The following is a 27,804-nucleotide window of genomic DNA, read 5'->3' as shown; positions in this document are numbered from 1 at the left end:
GCTAGGAAATTGTTGGTGCCTGTTGCTCTTTAAAGTTTTAAGCAATTTGTAACCCAAAGGGACAGGCTGTTCTTGCTAATACAGAGCCAGTACTGCACTAGTTAGCTCACGAAGGGGAAACCAAATATCCCATTTAAGGTTGCCTTTCATTGCCATTTGAAAATATTTGGAGTAAGATGTAACCAACGGGATTCTTACAGCTTTCTGAAAGTATTGGTATAACTGCCAGCTACACTTCCTCCATGGATTTGTCTGGGCCAGGTCATCTATGCTTTCAGAAGCATCTTAGACATCTTTGACGAGAATGGGGCACTGGGAGGTTTTCTGAGCTAAATTACTAAAACCCAAGTATAGATGCTACTATTATGAAACCATAGGTACAATATACAACGTTTTATGGGGCTCTGAGGCACATAAAAACACCACATCAGTGACTGTCTCACTTTTTCCAAAGTCAAGAAGAGTTCAGCATATTTCAGGATTCCCAATACTGAGAGCAGGCTAAACCTGCTCCCACAGAGCCACTGTATTAGGACAAAAGTACTGAACTTTAGTGTCAGATAGTAGATCCATGAACTGTAGTCTTACTCAGGCACTCCAAGAACACTTGGGGAAACAAAAGTATGAAAGGGCTACATATGATAGCTGCCCCCACTACCCCCATTTCTGCCAACTTCAACCCCTTGACTTTTCTCTGTTGAAAGAGGATTCTTCACATATTTGCCTGAACAGACTTCAAACCTTTCCACAATTAGGAACCTGGCTTAGCTACTGCAATATAGTGACTGCAAAGCCATCCATATAAATACGAGGTAACTAGAACTGCGATGGTCCACTTTTTGGTACTCCAAGTTTACCCACTTACATAGGAATTCAAATCTGAAATGTATAGAATCATACCCAACATTCAAAGAGATAACACAGTTTTTTGTTGTTGTGCTGGAAAAAATTACACCCATCTCAAATAATAGGATTCATAAATAGCAGCCAAATACTGAAAATTTATTGAGAAAACCATTCTTGCAAAATTGGATTACAACTGATTTACCACAATGGTTTTTTTAAATTTATAAAAGTAGATTTAACAAGCCAGTTTGTTGACCTGTGGCATATCTACACAGAAATGTGGGTTTGCAAACATGACATGGAATGTATAAAACCATCAAGGGTAGTAGAAGATGGCAAACTGTTAAGTAATAATGATTTACTTTTATAGCTAGCTTTACTACCTACAAAAGAGAAGGAACAGATAAATGCTATCACAAAAATTTAAAATACTTATTTTTCAGAAAAAAGAAGGGGTTTAGAGATTTTAATTCAAATATGAATAGGTATGAAAAAGGCCTAATACTATTTTTATGCAAAATCAAAGTTAATAGATGGTAGAAATTAGCAACCTTGGGACACCATAGAGAGGGCTTTCTATTTTATCTGATGTAATCCCTCCCTTAATTAAAAGCCTAATTTTAAAAAAGAATGACATGCTAGGGACCAGCATGATGGTCTTTGGGTGGTGAAATTAAGCTTAGGGAAATTTAAACTCTTAATCATGAGTATCTCTGTGCCTTCTCCTCAAGGAGTCAATAGCTATTTCAGCTGCTTAAATGGTGCTGTATTTCAACTTCCGTAAACTACATCTGAATAAGAACCATGACTCTCTGCATTCAAACTAGTCTGCCACAATTTAGTGCCACTGGAGAATGAAAAAACACAACTAGTAACTTGCTTAACATTCAAACATTTCTTTCTCATTTACCTGTGAAACCTGAAGTCAAATCTGAAAGATGCTATCCTATATAATATGCATCTTATCTATACTGGACACTGCTTCACTGTGGGCACATACTCTGTGATAAACATTTCAGGCAACATAACAGTGTTCTCACCAGATTCCTTAACTCAAGGTTGTTGTTTTTACAAATCCAGCCAAACAGCATCTTATTTGTGGTTCCCCATTTACTTATGAATCTTTGAGAAAAAAACCAAGTAGCATCAAATATGATTCTCAAATTAAGTCATACCTTAAACACACATCTATAAAATGAACTAGGTCATATTGTATCCCAAAGAAATAATAGCATACAAATTTCAAAATGCTACTTCTGGTTGAGTTCTCACTTGTAGCTTCATACCCCAATTTCCCCCCACGAAAGGGTATATTCTTTCTGAAACATTCCACACTTCAGTCCAGCAAAGGCAAATGAAAAATGTTTGTGGGAATACAGTAGTTTAATGTCCTTGTCTAGTAACCCTCAAGTGACACTGGAAGAAGATAACCGTCACATTTAGAAAAAAACTACAAATAAGTTATATAAAGTTCTGAAATCATCTCCACTTCTGAGGCAGCCTTACCAGAGACTTCTTGGGTTCCTTCCTCTCCCTTTCAAAGCACCTTTTTAAAGAGTAGTACAGATGTAAGAATAATTTTTACTATAGAAGCTATTTGCATCTTTTTTTCTTAAAAGGATCACATTTGAATGATTATAAAAATTATCTATTGTAACAACATAGGTCCAGCTACACTGAAAAAAATTACACCGCTTATTTGAAATACATTTCATTTTAGAAACAGGCTACTAAATAGGTCTATACAAAAACTCTAAAATAATTTTTCCGTATTAAAATAAAGAGTGTGTTAGGAGAACTACTCAAATGAGATTAAGTTTTGTTTACTGTCTTTTTGCCATAATGCTTGATATTCTGCGATCATGTGGCTGGTTCACTCCATAACCAGCGCACACACACACACACACACACACACACACACACACACACGCACACACACACACAAGCTGAAAAGAAATTAACAATACACAGTGATAATTAATGCTCTGGGATTTAGTCTCACAGTCTTTGATTAGTACAAAGGATACCAGGCTCATCCCCTCTTTGAGGAGAAAGTCCAGGATATAAAAGCAAGCATACCTCATCAGCTGATATGAAATTATAAAAAATTTCACAAGTCTCAGTCTTTTTGAAATCTAAAAAAGTCAACAGTAAAACGTGCAAGCCAAGTTGGGCTTCTGTCCTATCGGTTCCCCTGGGTTTGATGACCACTTTGCAGAACAGCCAGGAATAATGTAAAATTCTTTCACTTAGGGCTGCAAAAGCCACCACAAGATTTCTTAGAAGGGAGCACTCTTCCACGTTCTTAAGACCAAAAGAATGGCAGGCAGAAGACAAATCAGTTAGTGGTGCTGTACGGAACTGTTTTTTTCTGCCAGGTGTCGTAGAAAACTGTCCTCACCTTGGCCCCTATGATTTAAAGGCTCACTCTTAAACAGAGCAGGAGGTGGAGGTAAATGAGGGACAGGGGGCACAGGTACAGGGAGGTGGTGTGGATGGTGTGGGTGAAGATGCAGGTGAGAATATGGATGGCCAATGGGGCGGGGTGGAAGTGTGCTCACTGGGTTCATATTGATTGGTGGAGTAGGGGCAGGGACATTCTGTGTGTTTGCAATGGAAGGTACAGTGGTGGCAGGAGAGGTTGTGGCGAGTGGGATCTGGGCAGCAGCTGGCACATTAACAGGACTGGTAACACGGAAGCACTTCTCCTTGTGTGCCTTAAGCATGTTGGAAAAGCGGAATCGCTGGCCACACACGTCACATGGATATGGCTTCTCTCCTGTGTGAGTTCTGCGGTGTCTCTTCATGTTGGGGCGACTGGTGAAGCTTTTGCCACAGATTTCACAGATAAAAGGCTTCTCTCCTGTTAAAAATTAAACATGAAAACTTATCTGACATCATTCTTCATGTGTTACCACATCAACCAGATTCAATGATCATACTAAAAAAGACGAACACAGGTCTATTATCAAAAAGCTTTCAAATTGTTCAAGAAACTTTCATATAGTAAAACACTTCAGGATGCCTCAAAGGAAGCAATTCATAAATAAAACTAATAATCATAGAATAATAATTATTCAAAGGCTGAAGAATGCATTAGGTTCTATATTAAATATTTACTATCATAAAAATTGTCGGAGTACTCCTCAGCCCTCTTAGCTGAGCAATGTTTATCACACTACCGTGGTTTAAATCCCAACAATCCTTGATACTTTTCTACTTTTGATACCCCCAAGGCTGTACTCCAACTTTCCAAGCTCTTTGCCTCTCAGTATATAACTGGAAGTATCCAAACATTCTCTTCCCACCCCTCCCCCATCCACACACCCCTTTCCTTCCATTCACCCTTGCTTCTTGAGATGGCCACTTTACTATCATCACGCGCCCCTGGATCCGATCTTTCCTAATTCCTGTTTCCTATCTCCTCCAGTATTTTTCCTTCTCAGCGCATATGGTCACCCAACCCATTTTCTCCAGTAATTCTGTACTGTGTTCAAATGCATCACCATTTCCCTCATTTACAAAAAGTCCTCCCTTGACTTATTCCACCCTTCTATATATCCACATTTTTCTTTTAGATCTTACCTCCAACCTTCTGGAACACATTCTCTATTCTTGCCTCTCAACGTCTCATTACCCGCTCTCTCAACCCACTACAAATTGGCTTCTGCTTTTTGCACTCAATGCTAGCTGCCTTATAGACCACCCAGCCCAGTACTGTACATTCTGCCTGGCAGCAGCCCACCAAAGTTTCCAGGCACAAGTCTTTCCCAGCCCTGCTAAGAGCTGATAGGGTCACTGCTACTTTCACTTTACCCTTCCATTTACTAACCGCAGTCCTTTCCAGTCTGTCTACAACTCATTCACCTCCATCATTCAGATTCTGCAACACCTCTTCCCAAATCCCTACACTGTTTTCCCATCTCCTTCTGGATCCAGCAGAATCACCTTGTTCTTATGCTTAAAGCTCTCTACCCTCTGCTTATCCTTCTGCTCTCAAATCCTAATATACCACTGATGCTGCTTCGTATGCCTGGAACTTCCCTCAGAACACACGAACACTCCTTAAAACCCCTCTTCTCTAAGAAACCTATATATTAAACCTTTAAACTTAATTCCCCGTATGTAATTCCATTTCCTCAAGTTCAGCTTTTTAAACCTGCCTTTCCTTCTCCGCCCATCAAAATTTAGAATGAGGCACGAACCTCTCTTTTTCTTATATTCTTCAGTATTGTTATTTAATTCAGAGAAGGATTAAATGCTGATGAATTAGGTCTGACATCTCTAGGTGGATTGCATTTGACCTTGGTTAATCTACTGTACTTTCATATTACAGAACAAAACAAAAAATTACATCCTTACCAGTATGAGTTTTCATGTGCTCATCGAAGTACTGTTTCATGTTGAAGTCTTTACCACACCACTGACACATAAACTGCTTGTGTCCAATATGGATGCTCATGTGGGAACGGAGCTGGTACTTGTACTGAAACCTTTCATCACAGTTCTACAACAAACAAGGAGGAACAGATCTTTCATTTGCAGGAATCAGGAAAGTAAGATATAGTATAATATTGCAGCAGCATATCCTATACTGAATCCCAAAAGTTTTTTTATTTTGATTTAGGTATATTTACCTGTGCCTTACCACACAAGGTTTCAAGGCTGCTAACACAATCATAACACAATTAAAATAAAATATATAAAAAAATGAGATCCTGTTCAATGCTAGTAAATTCCGAGGAAAGTTTCTATGCTAGTTCAAAGTAAAAGACACACTGTTTCAGTTTATGTTGGAAAAAATGAAACAAATAATCTTTTAGATTTATGGACAGTTCCTTAAGGGCAAGATGGAAACATCAAGTGGGCATAGGTAGAGAGCAAGATATGAGAAGGAAAAACTTTGTTCTATTTCATTGCAAAGACACCCAAAATGTACGCTTTTAGAATTTAAGTAGTTAGCAATACTTATGAACATGTTAGGTTGTATCCAACACAGGACATAGGAAGCTGTCTTATACTGACTCAGACCATTGGTCTATTCAGCTGTCTACACCGACAGCCAGTAGCTCTCCAGGATTTCAGACAGGGATCTCTCCCAAGCCCACCTGGAGATGTCAGGGATTGAATGTGGAATCTTCTGCACGCACAGCAGATGTTCTACCACTGAGCTACAGCTGTTCCCCCAAAATGAAGGTACCCCCATTAGCACACAGATTTCAGCCTGCACAACAGGACTTCCTCTCCTTTACCTGTGCCCCTTCCAATCTGTTCTGGGGTTCCCACCAACCCCCCAGAACAGATTTTGGGAGGCACAGGACAGAAAGTCCTGTTGCACAGGCAGAAGCCCTTCTGCTAGTGGAACTGCTTTGTTGGATACAACTCATTCCACGGTGGTCTGAAGGCACATGAGGCCAGCTCCCTGCTGAAGCTAAGCAGGGTCAAGCTAAGCCGCCTTGGGTTTCATGGAAAAGAAAGGCGGGGTATAAATGTAATAAATAAAGTGACAAGAAATGCAGGTGTAAGGGGATAGAATGGTGGATTTTGTTGTTTCATATTCTGCCCCAATTTTTGCAGATAACACTGGGGGGAGGAGAAGCAAAGGCTTCATTTTGCTTTTCTATCAGAGCCAAGAGTATTTCTTTCTTGTCATTCCATTTTCCCCAGCTATAGCAATCTACAGTTGCACTCAGTTTCATTCTACACTAAGAGAAAATAGTCAATATTTGTGGCATGATGGCTGATCACAAATTCATTATAGCATAATTGCAAGAACATGGACAGCCAGTTAGTTGTAGTGCCTTACCGTATAGTGAGGTTTTTTTTGCCATGCCCCTGCTACCTTACGCTTTTGACCAGCTATGAAATGTGGCACAATTAATTTCATAGGCAGTCAACATGTAGCAAAGCAAACACACACCAATATCCGGTCTCAGTGTTCATTCTCCATTGTTTTTCAAATTCCAATTCCCAGATCCAACTACATCCTGAATTAAGAAGGGTTCTTACCTCACACCGGAAAGGCTTCTCTCCAGAATGCTGCAGGGAATGAACCTTGAGCGACATACTGCGTTTGAAGGATTTTCCACAGGTTTCACATGTAAATGGCATGTCTTTAGTGTGTGCTGAAAAGTCAAATTAGGGAACAAATATTTATATGTTAACATGAGCAGATAGTGTTAACATAACTTACAGAATGACATATCCTAACTTTTATCCAGAAGTCCACTCTATTGTGGTGGGTCCAGAAATGAGGTTGGAAAGGACAAAAAGCCACTGAGTTCAATCTCATATACCCAGGCAGGATCCTCCAAGCAAATTTCCTAACAACCATAATTGATTCTTAAAATTTTATTTATTTCTATAATGCACTTTAGTCAAAACAGATACCAGGGTTGTTAACAAAATAATAAAATCATTACAATATAAACCAAACGTAACAGTCTCACAAAAGCAGCAGTTAAAGTTCATAACCTAAAAAGCATGACAGTCCTAGAGCAGGACACAGAGATGTCTATGGAGCAATGATTAATTTGGTAAAAAATGTCTACCATTCAGATTATGAGAAAAACTTCTTCTGCCCAAAATTATTAAGACCCTGGGGATCAAACTAAAGAACTACCAATACAAGCTTCTTACTATCAAAGAAGGAAGCAGCCTATGCCTATCAAACCTATCCTGCTGAACATTCCGCCTCTAAGCTTAAACTTCCTAGTCATGTTACTGCATCAAATCATTGGTCTCATCCAAGTCAGAATCCTGTCTGAAAGCCAGATTTTACAGAAAAGAGGTCCAACAAAGAGGACAGTTATCAGCACCTGTCATTCAGACCCGCCAAGCTAAAGCAAAGGCTGTATGAGGAATTTACTCTTTCTGAATTCTGATAGACATTGACCAGATCCACATCCCATGAACTAATATGTTGATTAAAATGTTGTTAATACTTCAGTTTAAATTTCTATGAATTTGGCAAAACAGTTTTGGCTCAAAAATTTACCAATATGAGTTTTAAAATGTGCACTTTAGGACAAAACATGCTTAAGAATGAATATGCGAGGAATAAGTTTAAAAATACTATTTAAATACATATTTTAAAAAGTGTGGAAACTGGATGGAACACACCTATGAACATAGGCAAAATGATACGAGGCCAGAAATGAGGTCTGGTCTCTTAAAGCAAATCTGGGCAACTTATGATGATGTCCCCCCCCCTCTGCAAATTATACTGACCACATCATGGCAAACCATTATTTGTGGGGTGTGGTTAAATTATCTATGGACATAAGTGGCATCAGTGTTGTGAAATACACTCTCTGCTGAAAAACAAGAGGCCCCATCAGTACTGGCATTCTGCTTGCTCCTGAAGACACACCTGTTTAGATAAGCATTTCCCCTGAAATTGAACTTGCTGAACTAATTGTTTTAAATACTCTTTTAAGTGTTATGATTTTTAACAGGCTTGTTTTATTGTATATTTTAATTATGGATGTTTTTAATGTTTTGATGGGATTGTTTAGTTCTGTATTTTAATTATGTGTGGGTATTTTATAATTTGATTCATACTTGTGAACTGTAAACTGCTTAGAAGCCATTTTGGCATAGAAGTAGTATGTAAATTAAATAATAATACTTGGCCCAAGGGCAACAGAAAAAGTGTGGCCCATCTGCAGCCTAAGCTGCAATATGATACAAGGCCTGCTCTATTATTGTTATAATTATTGTTATTAGAACTTTATTATTATTATTATTATTATTAACCATCATCTTCCACACACATCTCAAGGTGGTGTACAAAATACAACATCATCTAAAGAACAGCTAAACAGAAAATAGCAGCAGATAAATTTAAAAACAATACAAGGTAGACATCAATGGCTTTCATCTAGTCAGGAAAGCGTCGGAACAAATATGTCTTCAGTTGTTTCCAGAAAGTGTAATAGTGGGACCCTGTCAAACCTCGACAGGAGTGCTATTCTAGAAAACAGAGGCAGCCACCCTAAAAGTCCTGCTCTGAGTTACTGTAGAGCAAGCTCCTGATATCTTTGGAAGCTGAAGCTCTCCTGCAGACTACGGTGACCTGCTAGGTGTATCAATAACATCAGGGCCTGCTCTCACTGTCCCCTCCTCCCCACAGAGCCAGTGGGCAAGAATTGCATTGTGGGAAAGAAAAACAGAATGAGAAGGGCAGGCAAAAGCAACATCAAGACCTGCTCCAGTAGACTGTCCCACTACTGCTTCCCAGGCCAACTTTACATTGTATATTATTTGTTTCAGTATTTTAACACTATGAACCACCTTGGGTACCCTGGCAGAAAGGTGGTATACAAATGCAATAATAATTAAGGTGCACATTCTGGTGACAGACTTCATTATATATAACTAGGAAAGGAAGAACAGTGTAAGCAGCTGAATCAATATGCAATAATATCATAGAATCATCAAATTGGGAGGGGCCCATAAGGCCATCAAGTCCAACCCCCTGCTCAATGTAGGAATCCAAATTAAAGCTGCACACAGGTGGGAGCACCACCTGCTTTCTCTCTGCTGTATTTACAGCTTTCCACACACCAGTCAACCCTAGATGCTCCTGCACTGGGCATATTTCATTAGACAACTGAATAAGATAGTCTGGTTTTAGACATGTCGAATTGAGACGCCAAGTTCTGGGATGATCTGCTTTTTCCTCAAGTGAGCATTCTGTTGACATGGGCATTTTTTTTTCATGTTTGGGCCTCAGCTGCAAATAGGGATGGCAATGGCTGATGGGAATTAATGTGGTTATAGTACTGATAAGGAGGCTTAGACAAACCATCTATTTATAACCTAGGAGGCACCTGCAATGCTATAGGGAAGGTACTTTGAATGGTCTCAGAATCAAGTAGCAGAGCGGTAAAGAAACCATGTTGAGCAAATACAGGCAGCAAAAACTCACCAACCATGTGCTTTCGCACGTGAGCCATTGTGTAGAACTTCTTTTCACATATCTCACAGGAGAATTTTTTCTCTGCATATCCATGGACAATCTTGATATGCTCATGGAGGGACCATAGCTTCTTGAACGATTTATTACAGGAAACACACTGAATGGATGGACGGGACAAAGAAGCTTAATTCACACAGAGTTCATTTCAGATGCTACAAGCCAGCTGTAACCTAAATTAAGCGAATTAAGGAAGGAAACCGTAATCCTAGATACTTTATTTTGTGGCAACTACTAAAAAGCCACCCACTTCACTGCAGTTTTGCTGCATTTGTAGACCTCAAAAGGTCAATGAAAGAATGAGTGAATGTTCTTGGCCTTACATCGCCACCTGCTGCTTCTGAGGAGCAGCTACATCCAGATTAAGAAAGTGGTGGTTATGTCAATCCATCTGGTTCTGAGGGAGGAAACCAGTTTCTAGGACAGGTGTTCATGGAAGAGAAGTTTAAGATTAAAACATGATGAATCCTAATCAGGTACTAAATCTACCTTGCACCTGATTGCTTAGAAATGATAGATAGCAGATTTATTTATTTATTTATTGGATTTCTTTGTCGCCCATCTGGCTGGCTAACCAGTCACTCTGGGCAACGTACAAAATAAGCAAAATAGCACAAAATGACACATCAATACAATAACCTTAAAATCTAAAAGCAACGATGTTAAAATCTAGCCCACCCCAAAGGCCTGCCTGAAGAGCCAGGTCTTCACGGCCCGGTGGAAGGGGGCCCTGGGAGAGATCATTTGGAAGGGAGTTCCATAGGGTGGGGGCCACAATTGAAAAAGCCCTTTCTCTAGTCCTCACCAGTCTAGCTGTTTTGACTGGTGGGATAGAGAGAAGGACTTTTGAGGCCGATCTTGTTAGGCGGCATAGCTGATGATGCTGGAAGTGCTCCTTCAGATAGACTGGGCCAAAACCGTGTAGGGATTTAAAGGTCAAAACCAACACCTTGAATTGGGCCCGGCAAGCAACTGGTAGCCAATGCAACTCTTTGAGCACTGGAGTTACGTGATCTTGCCGGCGGCTGCCTTTAATCAGGCGCGCTGCCGCATTCTGTACCAGTTGCGGCTTCCGGACAGTTTTCAAGGGTAGCCCTACATAGAGAGTATTACAGTAGTCAAGGCAAGAGGAGACCAGGGCATGTACCACCAATGGGAGCAGATGATTGGGAAGGTAGGGGCGTAGCCTTCGTATCAGATGGAGTTAATATAGTGCTGCCCGGTTCACAGCCGAAACCTGAGCTTCCATGGACAGTTGGGAGTCAAGAATGACCCCGAGGCTGCGGACCTGGTCTTTTAGGGGCAGTTGTACCCCATTGAGCACCAGGTCCAAGTCCCCTAACCTTTCCTTGTCTCCCACGAACAGTACCTCGGTTTTGCCAGGGTTCAGTTTCAGCTTATTCCTTCCCATCCTTAAATTTACATTTAAACACAATGATCTGAACTTGTGAGGCCTAGAAAGTTCTATTATTATGCAACCAGAATAAATCCAAAGTGAAGAGTATTTGCATTTCTTATCTTAGGTTGCAGGAATCTGAGTTTGGGCAATAACTGAGATCATGGTGGGGGCATGGCAACATCCCAATGTTTACCTTCTACCAGGGATATATGGCAGATCACACCTAAATTGTATGATGGACTCTTTAGTTGCCAAGAAAGACAAATTCTAGCTAATGTATTAATTAGTAATCAAAATTATTGTTATTGTTTTAATAATTTATATCCCAATTTTCTCCAAAGATGAACCCAAGTGGCTCCGAAAAATAAAAATTGGATAAAGGCAGCAGACCACAAAATTCAATACAAATAAAATGTTTGCATCTAACTTGGATCAACTATTGAGCACACGAATACATATAACCCCCCCAAAATCTTAATCTCTCAGTGGCCCAATTATATACAAGGCTGCATGAAAAAGTAAAATTCTGAAATACTGGATTGCATCCAATACTCAGACTAGGCTCAATGAAGTTAATGGACCTAATTTAGATTTATTAAATTCAATGGGTCTACTCTAAATAGGGCTAATGTCACCACTATGGATTATTGGTTTGGCCCTGTGGGTGTGGAAACCTTAAGGAAGGGGCTGTGCTTGTGAGTTTTAGATCACGAAAGAAAGAGAAAGCTGGAGAGGAAAGGACCCGTTATTGCCAGGGAGCAAGAATTAGGCCATGGTCACCTGGAATTAGGTAATTTGTGTGTGTAAGAGAGAATGGAAGAGTAAACTCCTTGAAGTGGCTTTATGTATTTTTATTATGTATTTATTTATTAGATTTATATCCCACCCTTCCTCTCAGTATTTATTTATCTTGTATTCATTTTGTATTTTATTTAGGGTTTGAAGGTTTTGTATATGAGAATCCCTGCTTTTCCTATCCTGGACTTTTCTACAAGCAACTTTTGCACTGGTGCCTTGTTGAATGCATTGAACTTTGAGAATTGTTATATTCTGAAGATATATGTTACATTCTGTTGGGATTTGTTGTATTGTTGTTGCCATTTTTGCTACCTGAATTTCACAATTGTAATTGTGTTTGCATTATTCACGTACAAATAGCCCCACAGAACCCAAGAGATTGGTACACCAGCACTGGATGCAATCCTCTATGTTAAACAGAAATACTTCATACTTTCTCCCAATACTTTTAAGAACCTTGAAGGGTTCTAACTCAACTCTTCGCAGCCAGATCTGTCAAACAGATTAGCCTACTATAGTGGTTCCCAAACTTTTTTCTCCACAGACTGCTTAAAAATTGCAGATGGTCTTGGTGAACCACTTAATGATTTCTGTCTGCTGTAGCAATTTGTAATGCGCTGTAGTAGGTGCTGTATGATTTTTAATTGTATTTTATTGCTTCTTTTATTTCTTATGTTGTATTTTCTTGTATTACAATTTGCATTCCATAGAACAAATTGTAATACAAGAAAATGCGATGTAAGAAATAAGCAATAAAAAAATTAAAAATCAATATGAATATTTATTATTTAGTGGAGAACCTATTCCTTGACCAATAACCAAAGACAAATGAGCACATAAAGTCAAAGTCTAATAAAACATGATATTCCAAACAATATGCAGAAATAAATAGTGGAAAATGTGGTCTATGGCTGATAGCCAACAGAATGCACAATAATGACCAATTTCTAATGTACATGCAATTTACTCCCACAAACTGATGTAAACTGCTTGCTGTGCTGACAAGATGTACATGTACTCCCAATGACAACACAGTAATAAAATACAAAGGTATTCTAATACTGGGCTGATGTGTGTGCCAAACTCTTATTCAGTTCACAAGTCAGGCAGATGCAAAAATTGGAATCTGGAATAGCAGAGGACTCCTTAAAGGACTAATGAAAACAACCCACTGCCAAATCCCAACAATGATAGCAAGTACCTGACACAAACCCACTATAAGGCTTCCCTAATCCAAAGCAAGACCATGGTACTAGCCCCAGTGTGTCTGAGGAATGATAGCCCTGCAAGTTGTCATCTTCCTAGTCACTAGACACAGGTATGTAATCACCTAACAGGCAACAGCTGAAAAGAAGGCCCACAGAAGGTTTCCCTATTAGTTCCCTTAGTTCTTTGCTACAAATAATAAATATTACAATCAGGATCCTTGGTTCCTGAGTACTGGAACCCTAAGGCAGAGAGCTGGCAGCTGCTAGTGCTAAGTCTTGCTGACCCTTTTATTGAACATTTGCTCCCACAAGGATCCAATTTTCATGCTCCTTCCCAGACTCCTTGGAATAGTAGTCCCTGACCTTAACTCCATGATTTCCAGGGCCTGCAACCCAGGAAAGGATTCATAACAGTTTTTTCTTGGAATTCAGCCTCCCCTCTCCCAGGGAGACTGCCCTAAAACTCTGCCTGGCTCTCTGGAACAACCTGTCACTTTGACTCATCAATTCTGGTAGAGTATTCCTGCAACACCTGATCCAATGACTCCTTACACAGGTTCAAGATTAAAAGATATGATACCGTTCACACATTTATCCCATTGCATTTTTAAAATTAAACAGCATCAGCAAATTCAAAATACATGTCATAATATACTGAGTACCTTTATCCAGAAGGTTTTAGATATATACAAACATTTTAAAATTGAGCAAGTCTGCACCTACAATGTGCCAGCTAGCATAGGATAAAATTCAAATAGTTAACTGCCACATTTATGGGCCAATTTGATTCATAATTACTCAAAAATCCAAATTCAACAGAACGTCCGAACAAGTGAGTATAGATAGGATTGCTAGCTTAATTGCTCCTTTTTTAGCAAGCCAATAAAATAAAAATAAATTCTACTAAAAACATTTGCCAAATGGGCAATGACACTTCAACTGCCTTCTCTGTGACAATTTACCTCCAAATTTAAAACAGCTCTATGAGGGAAAGTGGCTGAGGACATGCTTTGCATGCAAGATGACCCAGGTTCAATCCCTGGCCTCTCCAAGTGAGGCCAGGAAAGACTCCTGTCTGAAACACTGGAGAGCCACTGCCTGTCAGTGTAGACAGGATACTGAGTTAGACAGATCAAAGGTCTGAGTCGGTATAAGGCAGCTTCCTATGTTTTTATGATACTCTGTGGCCTCGTTCACACAGCACTTTAAACCAGAGGTAGGGAACCTGATCTGGCCAATCTTGTGGTCCAAATTTGACAGGTGGGCTGCGCCACCCACCTGTCCATCATCTGCCATTGCAATGACATAAAGTGATGATAGCTGGAATTTCAAAACACCAACCAGGATTTGCAAAGAGCCCTGTGCTATGCTTTGAAGTGCCACTGATCAGTAGGCTTGAAATCACCACCTATCAGCTGATGGGCAGTGACTTCAAGCTTGCTTTCTACAGGGATTGCCTTTGGTGATTGAGTTCTCTGCAGGGAAATCAGTTGCACAGATGATCCAGCTGCATCTCTATCTGCTCCACGCCTGACATCAGGTGTGGGGCAGGTGGGAATGGCCTGCAGTTTGGAGGTGCTTTAAACCAATGTTAAACTATGCTACAGATTAAATGTGATGGTGAAGTGTGCTAGTGCACACTGCTGAACTTGCAGGTGTTTTTCTCCTCCCCTGCTCTTGTGGAAGCTTAGGCACAGTCTAGCTTAGCATTATGTTTGTACCTGGGCTTATGGTTTGTTTCTTTCTAAGCAAACCACAACAGCAATTTTTGTTCTTGGATTACTGCACATGATTTGATTGGAAATAAACAAACCATGAGTCCAAGTTCAGACACAATGCTAAGCCAGACCACAGCTTAGCTCCTGACAGCAGCAGGAGCAAGGCAAGAGCTCTGCACCCACAGTTTCAGCAGTGTTCCCTAGCATGCTGCACATTCACATTTAAACCATAGATTACCTATAGATTAAAGCGACATGCAAACTAGGCCACTGGATGAATTTCATTATCATGTTATCAATACAACATAATGTTATTTTAAAGGCTCAACAATAAATCACACACATACTACTTGCATTTAACAAAGCATATCAGCATTATATGATTAATTGGAAGCTGATTTTTTTACATGGATTCTTTCGCAGCAAGACTATCTGTGGTACATGCGAAGCCTCTGAATTATGCATCCCAAAACTGAAAACTAAGTAACCACTTGAAAGCAAGGAGCATCTTGGACTTCCCAGGAGGATCGCTCCGCCTGTGCTGCCTCTGGGACGGGCTCCCGTCTTGGTGGAAACTTTTTCAGTTTTAAAACCAGTCAGAAGGGCTTTTTGACTGGGGAAAATTTCTTCCGGAGAAGGAAGAAACGTAGAGATTTTCCACAGAGCTTTGTTGTGTTTGTTGGAGGCTGGAATTCTGTGAAAGAAGGTCTTCCAGCAGCTCGGACGGAGCTAGGATTTCCAACCAGCTCAACTGATTAAGTGAGCCGTTTTTTTTTCTTCAAAGAAAAATGGATTAACAGGCAAGCATTCTCCTGTCTTTTCTCATTATTTTGTTATCAATACAGCTAAAGAGATTTGTCAAAGAACCAGCAATTAAGAAACCCTGGGTGAGTTATAGCTTTCTCTTTTATTCACGGAGCTAAGGGGAAGAAAATATAGTTTATCTTTATTTTTATTGCAAAAAGCTGGCATGGAATTCAGCATTATAAAGATTACAAACGGCTGAGGGGTTTCTAATTTAAAGAGAAATTTTTTTTTTTATTTAGAAGACTTTTGAGTAATATATGTCTGGGACTATTTTTTCCGGTTTACTTTTTTTTTTTTGACGAATCTGCTCATTCTTCCTGCTACTAATTATTTGGATGCTGTGAATTAAAGTTGTTTTGGCACTTTTGGACATACAAGAGATAAGGCAGTTCGTCTTGTCTAGAGGGTGACGTCAGCTGGCTTGAAAGATTAACTCCTTTGTAACTGGATAAAGAAATAAACTGTTATTTGCTTGGGACATTGGAAATTGAAGGGATTGTGGTTTTTTTGGTTTTAAGAATGACAATCAAGAAGGTGGTTGAGATCATGGATGTACAAGAAGGGACTTTCTCTTTAGATATGTTTCAGAAAATAATGAATGAGATTAAGCTAACAAAACAAGAACTCAGACATAACAGACAAGTGATGATAAGTGAATTTGGCGAAATGAGACAGGAGCTGAAAGAAATTCAGGATTCTATGAGAAAGGAGAACAAAGATAAATTTGGAAAATTAAAAAAGGATGAAAGAAAAATTAAAGGGAAGGTTCAAGCCCTGGAGATTGGATTAAATATGGTCTTGGAAAAAGATTTGGATTTCCACTTCTGGGAAGGGTGACTTCGCTTGTGCCTGCTTTTTGAGACGAGCTCTCGTCTCAGAAGAAGCTTTTTCAGTTTTAAAATCAGTCAGAACATTATTTTTGACTGGTAAAGATTATCTCCCGGGCAGGGAGAAACGTAGAGATTAACCACAGAAGCTTGTTTTTGTTGGGAGGACTGGATTTCATTAATTTATGGGAGAAGGTTCAGCCAGCAAATGCCGGACGGACTTCCAACTAGCTCTAACTGATTAAGCGACACGTTTATCTTTTCTTCAAAGAAAAACGGACTTTAACAGGCAAGCATCCTTCTTTCTATTTTTTTTTTCACTTGGTTTAAATCGTTGCAGCAAAAAGAGATTTGTCAATGAATCAGCTATAAAGAATTTCTGGGTGAGTTATAACTCTTCTCTTTTATTCACGAAATTAAGGAGGAAAGAAATTGAAAAAGCTTATCTTTGTTTTTATTGCAAAAAGCTGGCCTGGAAGTGCATTCTAAAGATACAAACGGAAGAGGGATTTCTATTTCGAGGAGGGAAAAAAAATAAATAAATTTGATTTATGAACTTTGGAGTATTATATGTCCGGGACTATTTTCTTTTTGGTCTATTTCATTTTGACGAATCTGCTTGTTCACGACGCCACTAACTGTTTTGAAGCTGGGAACTAAATTTGTTTTGTATTCCTGAACAAATAAGAGATAAGGCAGGCTGTACTGTCTACACTGTGATGTCATGAAGCCTGGAATATTAACCCAATTGTGGCTGAAATAATTTTTGTTTTCGTGGTTTTAAGAAAGGCAATCAGGAAAGTGGCTGAGACCATGGAAGAAATTATGTTTCAGAAAATAATGGATGAGATTGAGATAACGAAACAAACCCTGAGACAGGGTAGACAGGAGATGAAAATTGAATTAGGCAAAATGACGCAGGAGCTTAAAGAAATAGGGGATCTTGTGAGAGAGGCGATTGATGAGATTAGAGATGAGAAAAGAAAAATTAAAGGGAAGATACAAGCCCTGGAGATTGGAACAAATGTGGAATTGGAAAAAGATCTGGAGTTTATGGATATTAGAAACAAAGTTTACTGTTTGGAATTCAACGATGTCTATGAAGAAATTAATGAAGATATTAGAGATAAGAACATAAGAACATAAGAAGAGCCTGCTGGATCAGACCAGTGGCCCATCTAGTCCAGCATCCTGTTCTCACAGTGGCCAACCAGGTGCCTGGGGGAAGCCCGCAAGCAGGACCCGAGTGCAAGAACACTCTCCCCTCCTGAGGCTTCCCGCAACTGGTTTTCAGAAGCATGCTGCCTCTGACTAGGGTGGCAGAGCACAGCCATCATGGCGGCTAGTAGCCATTGATAGCCCTGTCCTCCATGAATTTGTCTAATCTTCTTTTAAAGCCGTCCAAGCTGGTGGCCATTACTGCATCTTGTGGGAGCAAATTCCATAGTTTAACTATGCGCTGAGTAAAGAAGTACTTCCTTTTGTCTGTCCTGAATCTTCCAACATTCAGCTTCTTTGAATGTCCACGAGTTCTAGTATTATGAGAGAGGGAGAAGAACTTTTCTCTATCCACTTTCTCAATGCCATGCATAATTTTATACACTTCTATCATGTCTCCTAAATAAAGTTATCAATGTCTTGGATAATTTTCTGGACTGGAATGATGTGATGGAGCTTGACATAGAAAAAATCTATGGAATTAACTACAGATATGTGACAATGGAAAAATTCTCAAGAGATGAGCCAGTGCATTTTGTAAAAAAGAAGAACAGAGATATGACTTTACAACAATATTTCAGCAACATATTCAGAATTGATGGCAAGGAAATATTTGTGATAAAGGAAATTCCCATCAGACTCTTATTATATGACTATGGCTATGACAGCAAGATTAATATGGGATACTGATAATGGAAGAATGGATACTGAAATTACTGGACTGAACAGGACTATTGAAGATGGAAGATGGAATTAATATTGATAATGGAAGAATGGCCATTGAAATTATTGGATCTAACAGGTTTGATGAGATGGATTAATCTATATGTTTATTTGGACTATGGCTATGACAACAAGATTATTATGGGATACTGATAATGGAAGAATGGCTATTGAAATTACTGGACTTAACAGGGTTATTGATAATGGAAGAATGGCTACTGAAATTACTGGACTTAACAGGATTATTGAAGATGGAAGATGGAATTAACATTGATAATGGAAGAATGGTTATTGAAATTATTGGACCTAACAAATTTGAACGAGATGGATTAATCGACATGTTTATTTGGAGAAAAATTGAAAGATATATCTCTCAAGGAATTGAAACCTCTCTTTGACTTTTTGTGGAAAGAATAAAGTAATGTTTATGAGATTTGATGATTAATTAAGATAACTACCGGAGGAAAGTGATTTTATAATATAATTTAAGAGACAGGATTGTTATATATTGTAGACCTATAACTGATCTGTGACAAATCGGAAGTCAACATTTTATTTTATTGTTTAATTATTTTTGTTTTGTTTTTTGTCTTTGAAAATTTGAATAAAAATTAATGATAAAAAAAAAGAAAAAGATTTGGATTTCCTGGCTGTGATGGATCCTGGAGACAAATATTACTGTTTGGAATTCAGCGCTGTCCCTGAAGGAATTGGTGAAGAGATTGGAGATAAAGATATCATCGGTTCGAAAAAATTCATGGACTGGAAGGATTTGATGGAACTTGAAATGGAGAAAGTTTACAGAATTAATTCCTGTTTTGTGACAATGAAAAACCCTTCAAGAGATGTGCTAGTGCATTCTGTAAAAAAGAGGAACAGAGATGCGGTTCTGCAACAATACTTCAGTGATACGTTCAGAAATGATGGCAAGAAAATATTTGTGATGAAGGAAATCCCTATCAGACTCTTATTATATGACTATGACAGCAAGATTATTGGGTGCGTAAAGATGGAAGATGGAATCAACACAGATAAAGGAAGAAGAGCGATTTGAAATTACTGGATTTAATAGACTTGAAGAGTTGGATTAATTGACATGTCTATCTAGAAAAAAAATTGATGGACATATATCTCAAGGACTGGAAACTTCTCTTTGACTTTTTGTAGAAGAATAAAATGATATGATGTTAATGAGATTTGATACCAACTAAGATAACTGCTGGAGGAAGGTGATTTTATAATTTATCAAGAGACAGGTTTGTTATATATTATAGACCTATAGCTGAACTACGACAAATCGGAAGTCAATAGTTTTTTTTCTTTTTGTTGTATTAGTTTTAATTTGTGTTTTTCTTTTTGTATTGTCTTGATTTTGAAAATTTGAATAAAAATTAATTGAAAAAAAAAAAAGAAAGCAAGGAGCATCATGAAAATAAAGGAACTGTGCAATTTTCATCCGTTTTGTTCTAGTTTAAGAAGCTGCATTATACCATGTGCACGGGGGTAAAAGTTACATTTTTACAGGGGCTGTAATGGCAGCTCACTGGTAGTATGAAGGAAATCTTGAGGATGAGGGTGGAAACAGAAGTAATATGTCCTTGGACTTCTGGGGAAAAAAATGCCAATTTAAGAGCGATGTCTGCTACCTCAGAAAGTGACCAGAAATCCATGTTTTATGTTAAAAAGCAGAAGTAACATCTAACAATGAGCAACGTTAAGTGGATCATTTGCTAAGAGAAAATTCAAAGTTGTATTTAGTCTCAGCATTTCAGTTAAAAGGACACAAAGGTTTAACTATTATTTGCACCCACTAAGGAATGGGAAAGACCTTTGATATACTTCAACTTAGTAAGAACCAGGATCTGATGATTTATGAGGAAAGGCTACAGCTAGGACAGTGCTGAAATTCCAGAAAGTATTGTTTTGGCACATTCATGGAGTGCGGGGGGGGGGGGGACTTAGGAGAAGAAGGGGGTTGGGAGGGCAAACATTGGAGGGCAATTTTTTCAATTTTTGGCTACATATGATTGCAAAGTGCTTGGGGTAATTTTCTCTTTTTCTTTTTAAGTACGTAAAAGCTGCTCTAAGTCATGGCTTGGCTGAGAGATCAGCAAAGTATCTCCCTCCTCATTTCCTCTCTATTTTCAAAACAGCAGCCAGGTTGACGATCTCTTAGCAAATATTGGAGGAGAAACCTGGTTTTTTTAAAAAGTACATAAGGAAGAAAACCTCCCTCATTACCTTAAGCAGGCAATTCCTCATCTGAAAGCAAAGCAATTTCCTCCTCCGCTGATATCCACACCCCATCTTCACCAAGGGACAAAATGAATGCAAAGGTAGGGAGGAGGCTTCATCCTGCCCTAGCTACATTTGGGGCTTATATGTTTAGGGGAAAACACTCAGTAAGGAGCAGTTTCAAAGAGGTTTATAAAATTATGCATGGTGTAGAAAAATGTAGTCAGAGAAAAGTTTTTATCCCTCTATCATAATACTAGAACTCAGGGTCATCCAACAAAAGAGTCAAGACAAACAAAGTAATTTGACAATGTACAATTTATGGAATTCACTATCATAAGGTATGGTGATGGCACTAGCTCAGGTGGCTTTAAAAGGTTAGAGAAATTCATGGAAGTTTATATGCAACCTCCTGTTTGTGGACTTCCCAGAGGCATCTGGCCTGCCACTATAGGAAACAGAATGCTTAATTGTTTGGTCTGACCCAGCAGGGTTGCTCTTGCATTTTTAAGATGAACTTACAGTTGGTATAGCACAGTGGGGAGGAGAGCCTGGCTGGGAGTCCAGAGTCTGTGAATTCAAATCCCCACTCGTGTCTCCTGAGTGTCAAGGGCCAGCTAAAGATCACCCCCACAGGGAGTGGCTCAGGGGTCACGTGCCCTGCCTCCTGTGCAGCCATGGGCAAGCTGCATAGTCCCAAGGAGCCCAGTTGCCCCCCAGCTGGCAGTTGTGGACAAGGAAGGGGCTGGCTTGTGCAGCTGTGGCAAGCTGAGCAGGCCCTAGCTAGCAGGGGAGGGCTAGCCTCAGAGGGAGGCAATAGTAAATCCCCTCTGAATACCGCTTACCATGAAATCCCTATTCATAGGGTCACCATAAGACGGGATCGACTGGAAGGCAGTCCATTTCCACTTTTTACCTGTTGTATTCTTAGGACCACTTTTAACATGTTCTTTAGCATTATCTAATGTCACCAAGTCATCCCACTAGCATGATCCCACTCTTACATTCTGAACTCATCCCAGAGATGAAACCCATTTATCTATACTGAATTTTATGAATTTGATGGGCTGGTTTTCAGAGATGCAGAACATTGTTGGTTGAGCATATCAATAGCATGCAAGGGCTGTCTGATTTCTATATTTCTTCACAGGTACTTGTTCTATATAGAATCTGGACACCAACACAGATTTTATTTCCCCTGAATAAATATAGCAGGTACCATTGCTATGTTGTTTTAGATGACTGCTGAAAACTTTTTTTTATTTCAGCAAGTCTACACCCAGATATATAATTTAGTTATAGGTATTTGATTTTTAAAAGTTTTGCTGGTTTTATCTGTGATTGTTAATTTTATTATCTACACTAATTATCTACACAACAAGGACACTGAACTCGTCAAGGATTATCAATACTGTCATTAACCAAAAGGGAGACAATAGTCAAGAAATCAGAAGAAGTCTAGGACTGGGGACAGCAGCAATGAGAGAACTAGAAAAGGTGCTCAAATACAAAGATGTATCACTGAACACTAAAGTCAGGATCATTCAGACCATGGTATTCCCAATCTCTATGTATGGAGGTGAAAGTTGGACAGTGAAAAAAGCAGATAAGAGAAAAATAAACTCATTCGAAATGTGGTGTTGGAGGAGAGCTTTGTGGATACAATGGACCACAAAAAAGACAAATAATTGGGTGTCAGAACAAATTAAATCAGAACTATCACTATAAGCTAAAACAATGAAACTGAGGTTATTGTACTTTGGACATATAATGAGAAGACATGATTCACTAGAGAAGCCAATAATGCTGGGAAAAATAGAAGGGAGTAGAAAAGAGGAAGACCAAACAAGAGATGGATTGATTCCATACAGGAAGCCACAGATCTGAACTTACACAAGATCTGAACAGGGTGGCTTATAACATATGCTATTGGAGGTCGCTGATTCATAGGGTCGCCATAAGTTGCAATCGACTTGAAGGCACATGACAACAACAGTGCGCTTAGGATATTGTTCTGATTAAGCAGTCTTAAGCAGTCTAATCTTTTTTCTAAATCAATAAAATAAAAATTTGAAAGTAGAAAGTTTGTGATGAGAAGAGAAGCCTGAGCGGGATTTGTGGTGGTGACTGAGTGTAGTTCCACAGAAGTTTTCAGAACACCTACAGCTTTATAGTCCCTCAATCTCATTGCAGAAGGAACTGAGCCTTTAATTTCCACAGCTATTTGTCTAGAACAGTTTCAGAGATGATTTCATGCACAATTCTATAATGCGATTATAAATGCGTATTTCACAACATGTAGACAAAAGCAAATGGCAAGAGGCTATCCATTACAGTGTTTACAGGCTTTCTACATGGAGATAATATCCATGTAGGAAAACAGTTTTATATGAAATAGCACCTGGATTCATTCCTGTTCTTAACTGCTGAACAACTCAAGCTTTCCCTCTTTCTTTGTCAAAACATGCCCTGTTTGTGACATCACTCATTCCATGAGCAGAATCACTAAAATTAAATAAAGTTTTAGTTTAGCATGTTCTTAGAATCTAAATTGTCTAGAGCACAGCAAACTCAGCTTTACATTTATGATGGCTGGAAATCAACTTCTGTTTACAGTAAGCAATGAACAGTGCAAGTGCATCTTCATCTCACCTGCAGAGTTGTGTAGAGATATCCTAACAGCCACCTACTATGCCCTTCCCTCCCCACATTCATACAGATTCATTTCCTTAGATGTGCAATAGGAAATGGTGAGAGAAGTAGAAATGCTTGGGACCATGTTCTCCTCAAAGGATTTCCCCCCTTTCAAAGTGTCCAGGGGACAGCAGAAGGTAGGGAAATCTCACAAGCAGGCAAGAGAACCTACCTGGATGTTTTTTTCACAGTCTGTTTGCTGGTGAAGGGAGAGCTCACTTTCTAGAACAAATTTCTTCCCACACTTGTCGCAGATCTGCATGCGCCTGTGAGTGACGTTCATGTGCTTCTCCAGATACCAGCGTGTGTTAAACACCCTGGGGCACTTCTCACAGGTCAAAGTCTCCTTTTCTTCACACTTTGATTTCTGCACAGGTGCCTTGGGCTCCTTTGCAGCTTTCTTCTTACGCTTGGGGGGCTCAACGCTCTTTCTACGGCCCCTTGTAGTTCTGGAAGTAGGGGAAGTTGTGGCGGCTGCAGCAGATGCAGCTCTCCTTGTCCTCCTTTGTGCAACACTATCTTTCTCCTCTCTTTGCTCTTTTTTCTTCTGCCTCTCATTTTCCTCCTCATCATTACTGTCTTCAGTGGCCTCTTCCTCCCCACTGTCACCCTCCTCTTCCTCACTGCTGGTCTTAAGAACAGCAGTTTCTTTGGATTGGGAGGGGACCCCCTTCTCCCCTTTTGATACATTTAATGTTTGGTTGTTAAGGTTTACCTCTACTATTATCTGCTCCCTTTTGTAAGTCACTTCATCTTCCTCCTCGTCCTCCTGCAAGTCGTCAGAGTTCTCCCTGTCTTCTTTCACGGCTCGGACCTCTCCTACTGTTCTGTCCTCCCTGAAATATGGCTGTTCCTCTCTTTCATGAAGATGTGGCTTACTTGCTTTTGGGTCCACCAATACAGAGTAAGGGCTCCCAGACTCCCTTTTGTAGACTTTGGTGGACAAATCAAGTTCCTGGCTGGCACCATGATAGAAAGTGGGTGGCACTTGACCTCTGTCCTCTTGCGCCATCCCTGCTACATGCGTGCTGCAGTTTTTAGCCATCTGCTGGCAAGAGCTGGCTGTTTCATTCATGGGGGCTCCCGATTCATTGAGCACCTTGTATTCCAGAATACCAAGGACGTAACTCTTCTGGAACAAGATGAATTGTTGGAAACAACTAACACATGACTGCCTTTGGGGAGCAGAGCACCAAAGCACATGTAGGTCATGGAACTCTGGTTTAACAGCACGAGGACATCGGCAGCAGTTCCCAGGAAGAAAGCTGCCAATCAATAGCTGAACATTTTGTCTAGAAAAGAAGGAGAAAATTAAGTCAGTGGCTTAAACATAACTAAAAGAACTTATCCCTGAAATCATTTGCTGCCTAATCTTTAAACAGAGTACAGGATTTGCTGCACAAATTGTTAATCATTCTTATTAATAATGGCTTATTCATCTTATTGCCTGGAAACAGGAATAAAAATATTAATGTAGCTTTCATCTGATCCTCACAACAATGGATGACCCTAAAACACAGTTCCACATAAATGTTCTAATATAATTTAAAGATGGCACATGACAAAAAAGTTTTTTTACCTCAATCACCATGCCAAATCTTAATCTACAGCTATCAACACTGGCATTCTCCCAGTTCAATGTGTTTAACATCACGATTAACATACTTGCCTATTTTTATATTCAACACTATAACAGAATTAACATATGCCACAAAATTAAACTTCATTAAATTGGGAGGGTGAAATGTTTCTCATTTTTAAAAAAAATAATAATCACACATTGATTTCACACATAACTGAAAATTCTTGCAAATGCTAGTTTATACCTCCCACCCCCAAAATGAATTTTGCTGGTACACATCATCAACATAGTTGTATGGATTCTGTATGTCTGCAAATACACATTTAAAACACAATTTGCTGTGTAGCACAGAACATGGCACTCCCTTATTTTTAAGGTGATTCTAGACCTTACAGCTGTGAAGTCAGTCTCAAAAACTTGTGGGAAGTGCCTAGTGAAACAGGAACATGAGAAGCTGTCTTATACCAGGTCAGGCTATCCAATACTGCCTATATGACTAGCAGCAGCTCTGTGGGGTCTTGGGTACAGGTCCTTCTCATCACTTGCTATTTAATCCTTTTCACTGCAGATGCCAGGAACTGAACCTGGGGTCTTTTTGCTGCAAAGCACATGGTCAACCGCTGAGCTATGTTTTCTCTTCCATCTCAGAGGCTGCCATTCTGTCAGGAGCATAGTCTCACACTCTCTCTCTCACACACACACGCGCATGTAAGAACCAGCACTTCTGAACCAGAGCTGGAATGAATTGATGCATACACTCCAAAACAGGTCAATGTAAGTCCACACCAATATCAGACCATACATGGAGGCTACTGCGTTCTTCAAAGGCGGCTCCATGTAGAACACAATATTCTAATTTAGAGGTAACCAAAGTATGGATAACAATGGTCAGGTTTCTATTTTCCAGCAACAAGCACGGTTGATATATCACCCAAAGCTGATAAAAAGCACTCAAGGCCATTGCCACCCCCCAGGAATCCAGCAGCAATGCTGAGTCCAGCAATAAGCCTAAACTACAAACTTGGCATATCTCCAGCCAGTCTACTATCATCAATTGTCTAATCTGGATTTAGTTTAAGTTCATTCATCTTCACTTAATCCACAACTGAACACACATGCATTCACAGACCATAACACCTTCACCTTGGTTTGATGAAAAGGAGAAGGAGTACTGATACTCATGACTGTATCAATGTCTAACAGTAGAATAAGACACTTACCACAGAAATGTTGAACTGACCTGCTTTCAACAGTTATATGATTATTCCAAACATACACATGATTCAACCACTTTATACAGAGGTTCTATGAATACATGAAGAATATGAGAAGTAGCTGCTAAGTATTACGTGATAAATGCATGCTCCTACAACACCTTTTAGACATAGTCACTCTTTTGCTGGGATGTGAGGAAGCAAAGCAAGAACTTAAATGGAAGAGCCAATGAAAAAGTGCTGTTCACACTCCAGAAGGAGATGTTCTGGCCAGCATGTACAAAAACAAAACAGCAGCAGATTGCAACTGTCCTGTCTTCTTTTCAACAGCTGAAACATTAAAAAGGGGCTTATGTGCCAAATAACTTTCTTGCCAGCATGCAAATGCACAAACACCTTAAGTTTTTACCTTGCAACAGTAAATCATACTACAGGACACTGTGCTCAATTGCTCACTTCCAGATCAGTTACCATACAGCTTACATAGGTCTCAAACAGAGCTGCATATCCTTTGCGTGTCCAAATAAAAATCCATAGATGAATTATGCAAATAGCATTGATATGCATTATTTTTTCTTCCCCCAAATACATGGACTTCAGTAGCAGAGATCATGGAGTGAAGAAAGAAGGAAAGGGCATGGAGATTGGATACAGTGCCTATTCAGAGTAAGTAGAAAGAAAATAGTAGCTATGGGAGAAAGAAAGAAATCCAAGCAGAATATTTCAAGCCAAATGATCTCCCTGTTCAATAAGTGAACTTATGTGCTCCAATAACATATTTTATTTTTCCTCTGCAGCTACAGTATATAAAGGTTGGACACTTACTTCTATGCTCCCTAAATGAAAAGAGACTTGCTTAGACTGTATTCTGTACAAAGACACAAGTGGAATATGCAGAGTTTTGCACCAAAAGCACATCATTAGCTTCTCACTCACATTTCTTCTTTTAGTATTCAATAAAGTAGTCAAGAAGCTATGCTCTACCATTAGAGTTCCTATCTGTAACTTTTTAGAAACTGGTCTAGCAAGATGATCCGGCAATTGCCTGTTGTCCCTAAACTTCAGTACTACATGAGGGGGAGAGCTGAATGCTGAATGGATCTCATGGCAACCAAAATTGTTAAGCCTGAAGTCAACTGTTCAGCTTTCTATATTCTCATCCGCTGCTCAAACTGTAAGAAAATAAAACATTTTAGACCTTTCAATTGATTCCCTACAAAAAGAATTAAAAAGTAAATGTAAAAAATACTATAAGCAAAATAATAAAGGTAGCATAAAAAATAAAGGCATCATAAAATAGTCAGCAAAATTAAAATATAATCTAAATACGCACAAATACACACACAGTGAGAGCCAGTGTGGTGCAGTGGTTAAGGTGTTGGACTACGACCTGGGAGACCAGGGTTCGAATCCCCACACAGCCATGAAGCTCACTGGGTGACCTTGGGCCACTCACTGCCTCTCAGCCTCAGAGGAAGGCAATGGTAAACTCGCTCTGAATACTGCTTACCATGAAAACCCTATTCACAGGGTTGCCATAAGTCGGGATCGACTT

The 27,804-nt window shown here is 39.4% G+C and overlaps 1 protein-coding gene across 1 annotated transcript; it reads right to left on the bottom strand.

Annotated features, from left to right (window-relative positions):
- Nucleotides 1–968: 968 nt before the first annotated feature.
- On the bottom strand, nt 969–24,745 carry ZNF652 (zinc finger protein 652). Its single transcript, XM_061589762.1, has 5 exons — nt 23,626–24,745; nt 9,779–9,926; nt 6,856–6,971; nt 5,209–5,353; nt 969–3,709 (listed from the first exon to the last, which is right to left on the bottom strand). Exons 1-5 carry the CDS (start codon nt 24,526–24,528, stop codon nt 3,189–3,191), a joined length of 1,833 nt encoding a protein of 610 aa, XP_061445746.1. The 5' UTR covers nt 24,529–24,745; the 3' UTR covers nt 969–3,188.
- Nucleotides 24,746–27,804: the final 3,059 nt, after the last annotated feature.

Source organism: Rhineura floridana, chromosome 11 (assembly GCF_030035675.1).
Source record: "Rhineura floridana isolate rRhiFlo1 chromosome 11, rRhiFlo1.hap2, whole genome shotgun sequence".
Classification (NCBI taxonomy): Eukaryota; Metazoa; Chordata; class Lepidosauria; order Squamata; family Rhineuridae; genus Rhineura; species Rhineura floridana.
This window is presented reverse-complemented; position numbering and strand designations above follow the sequence as displayed.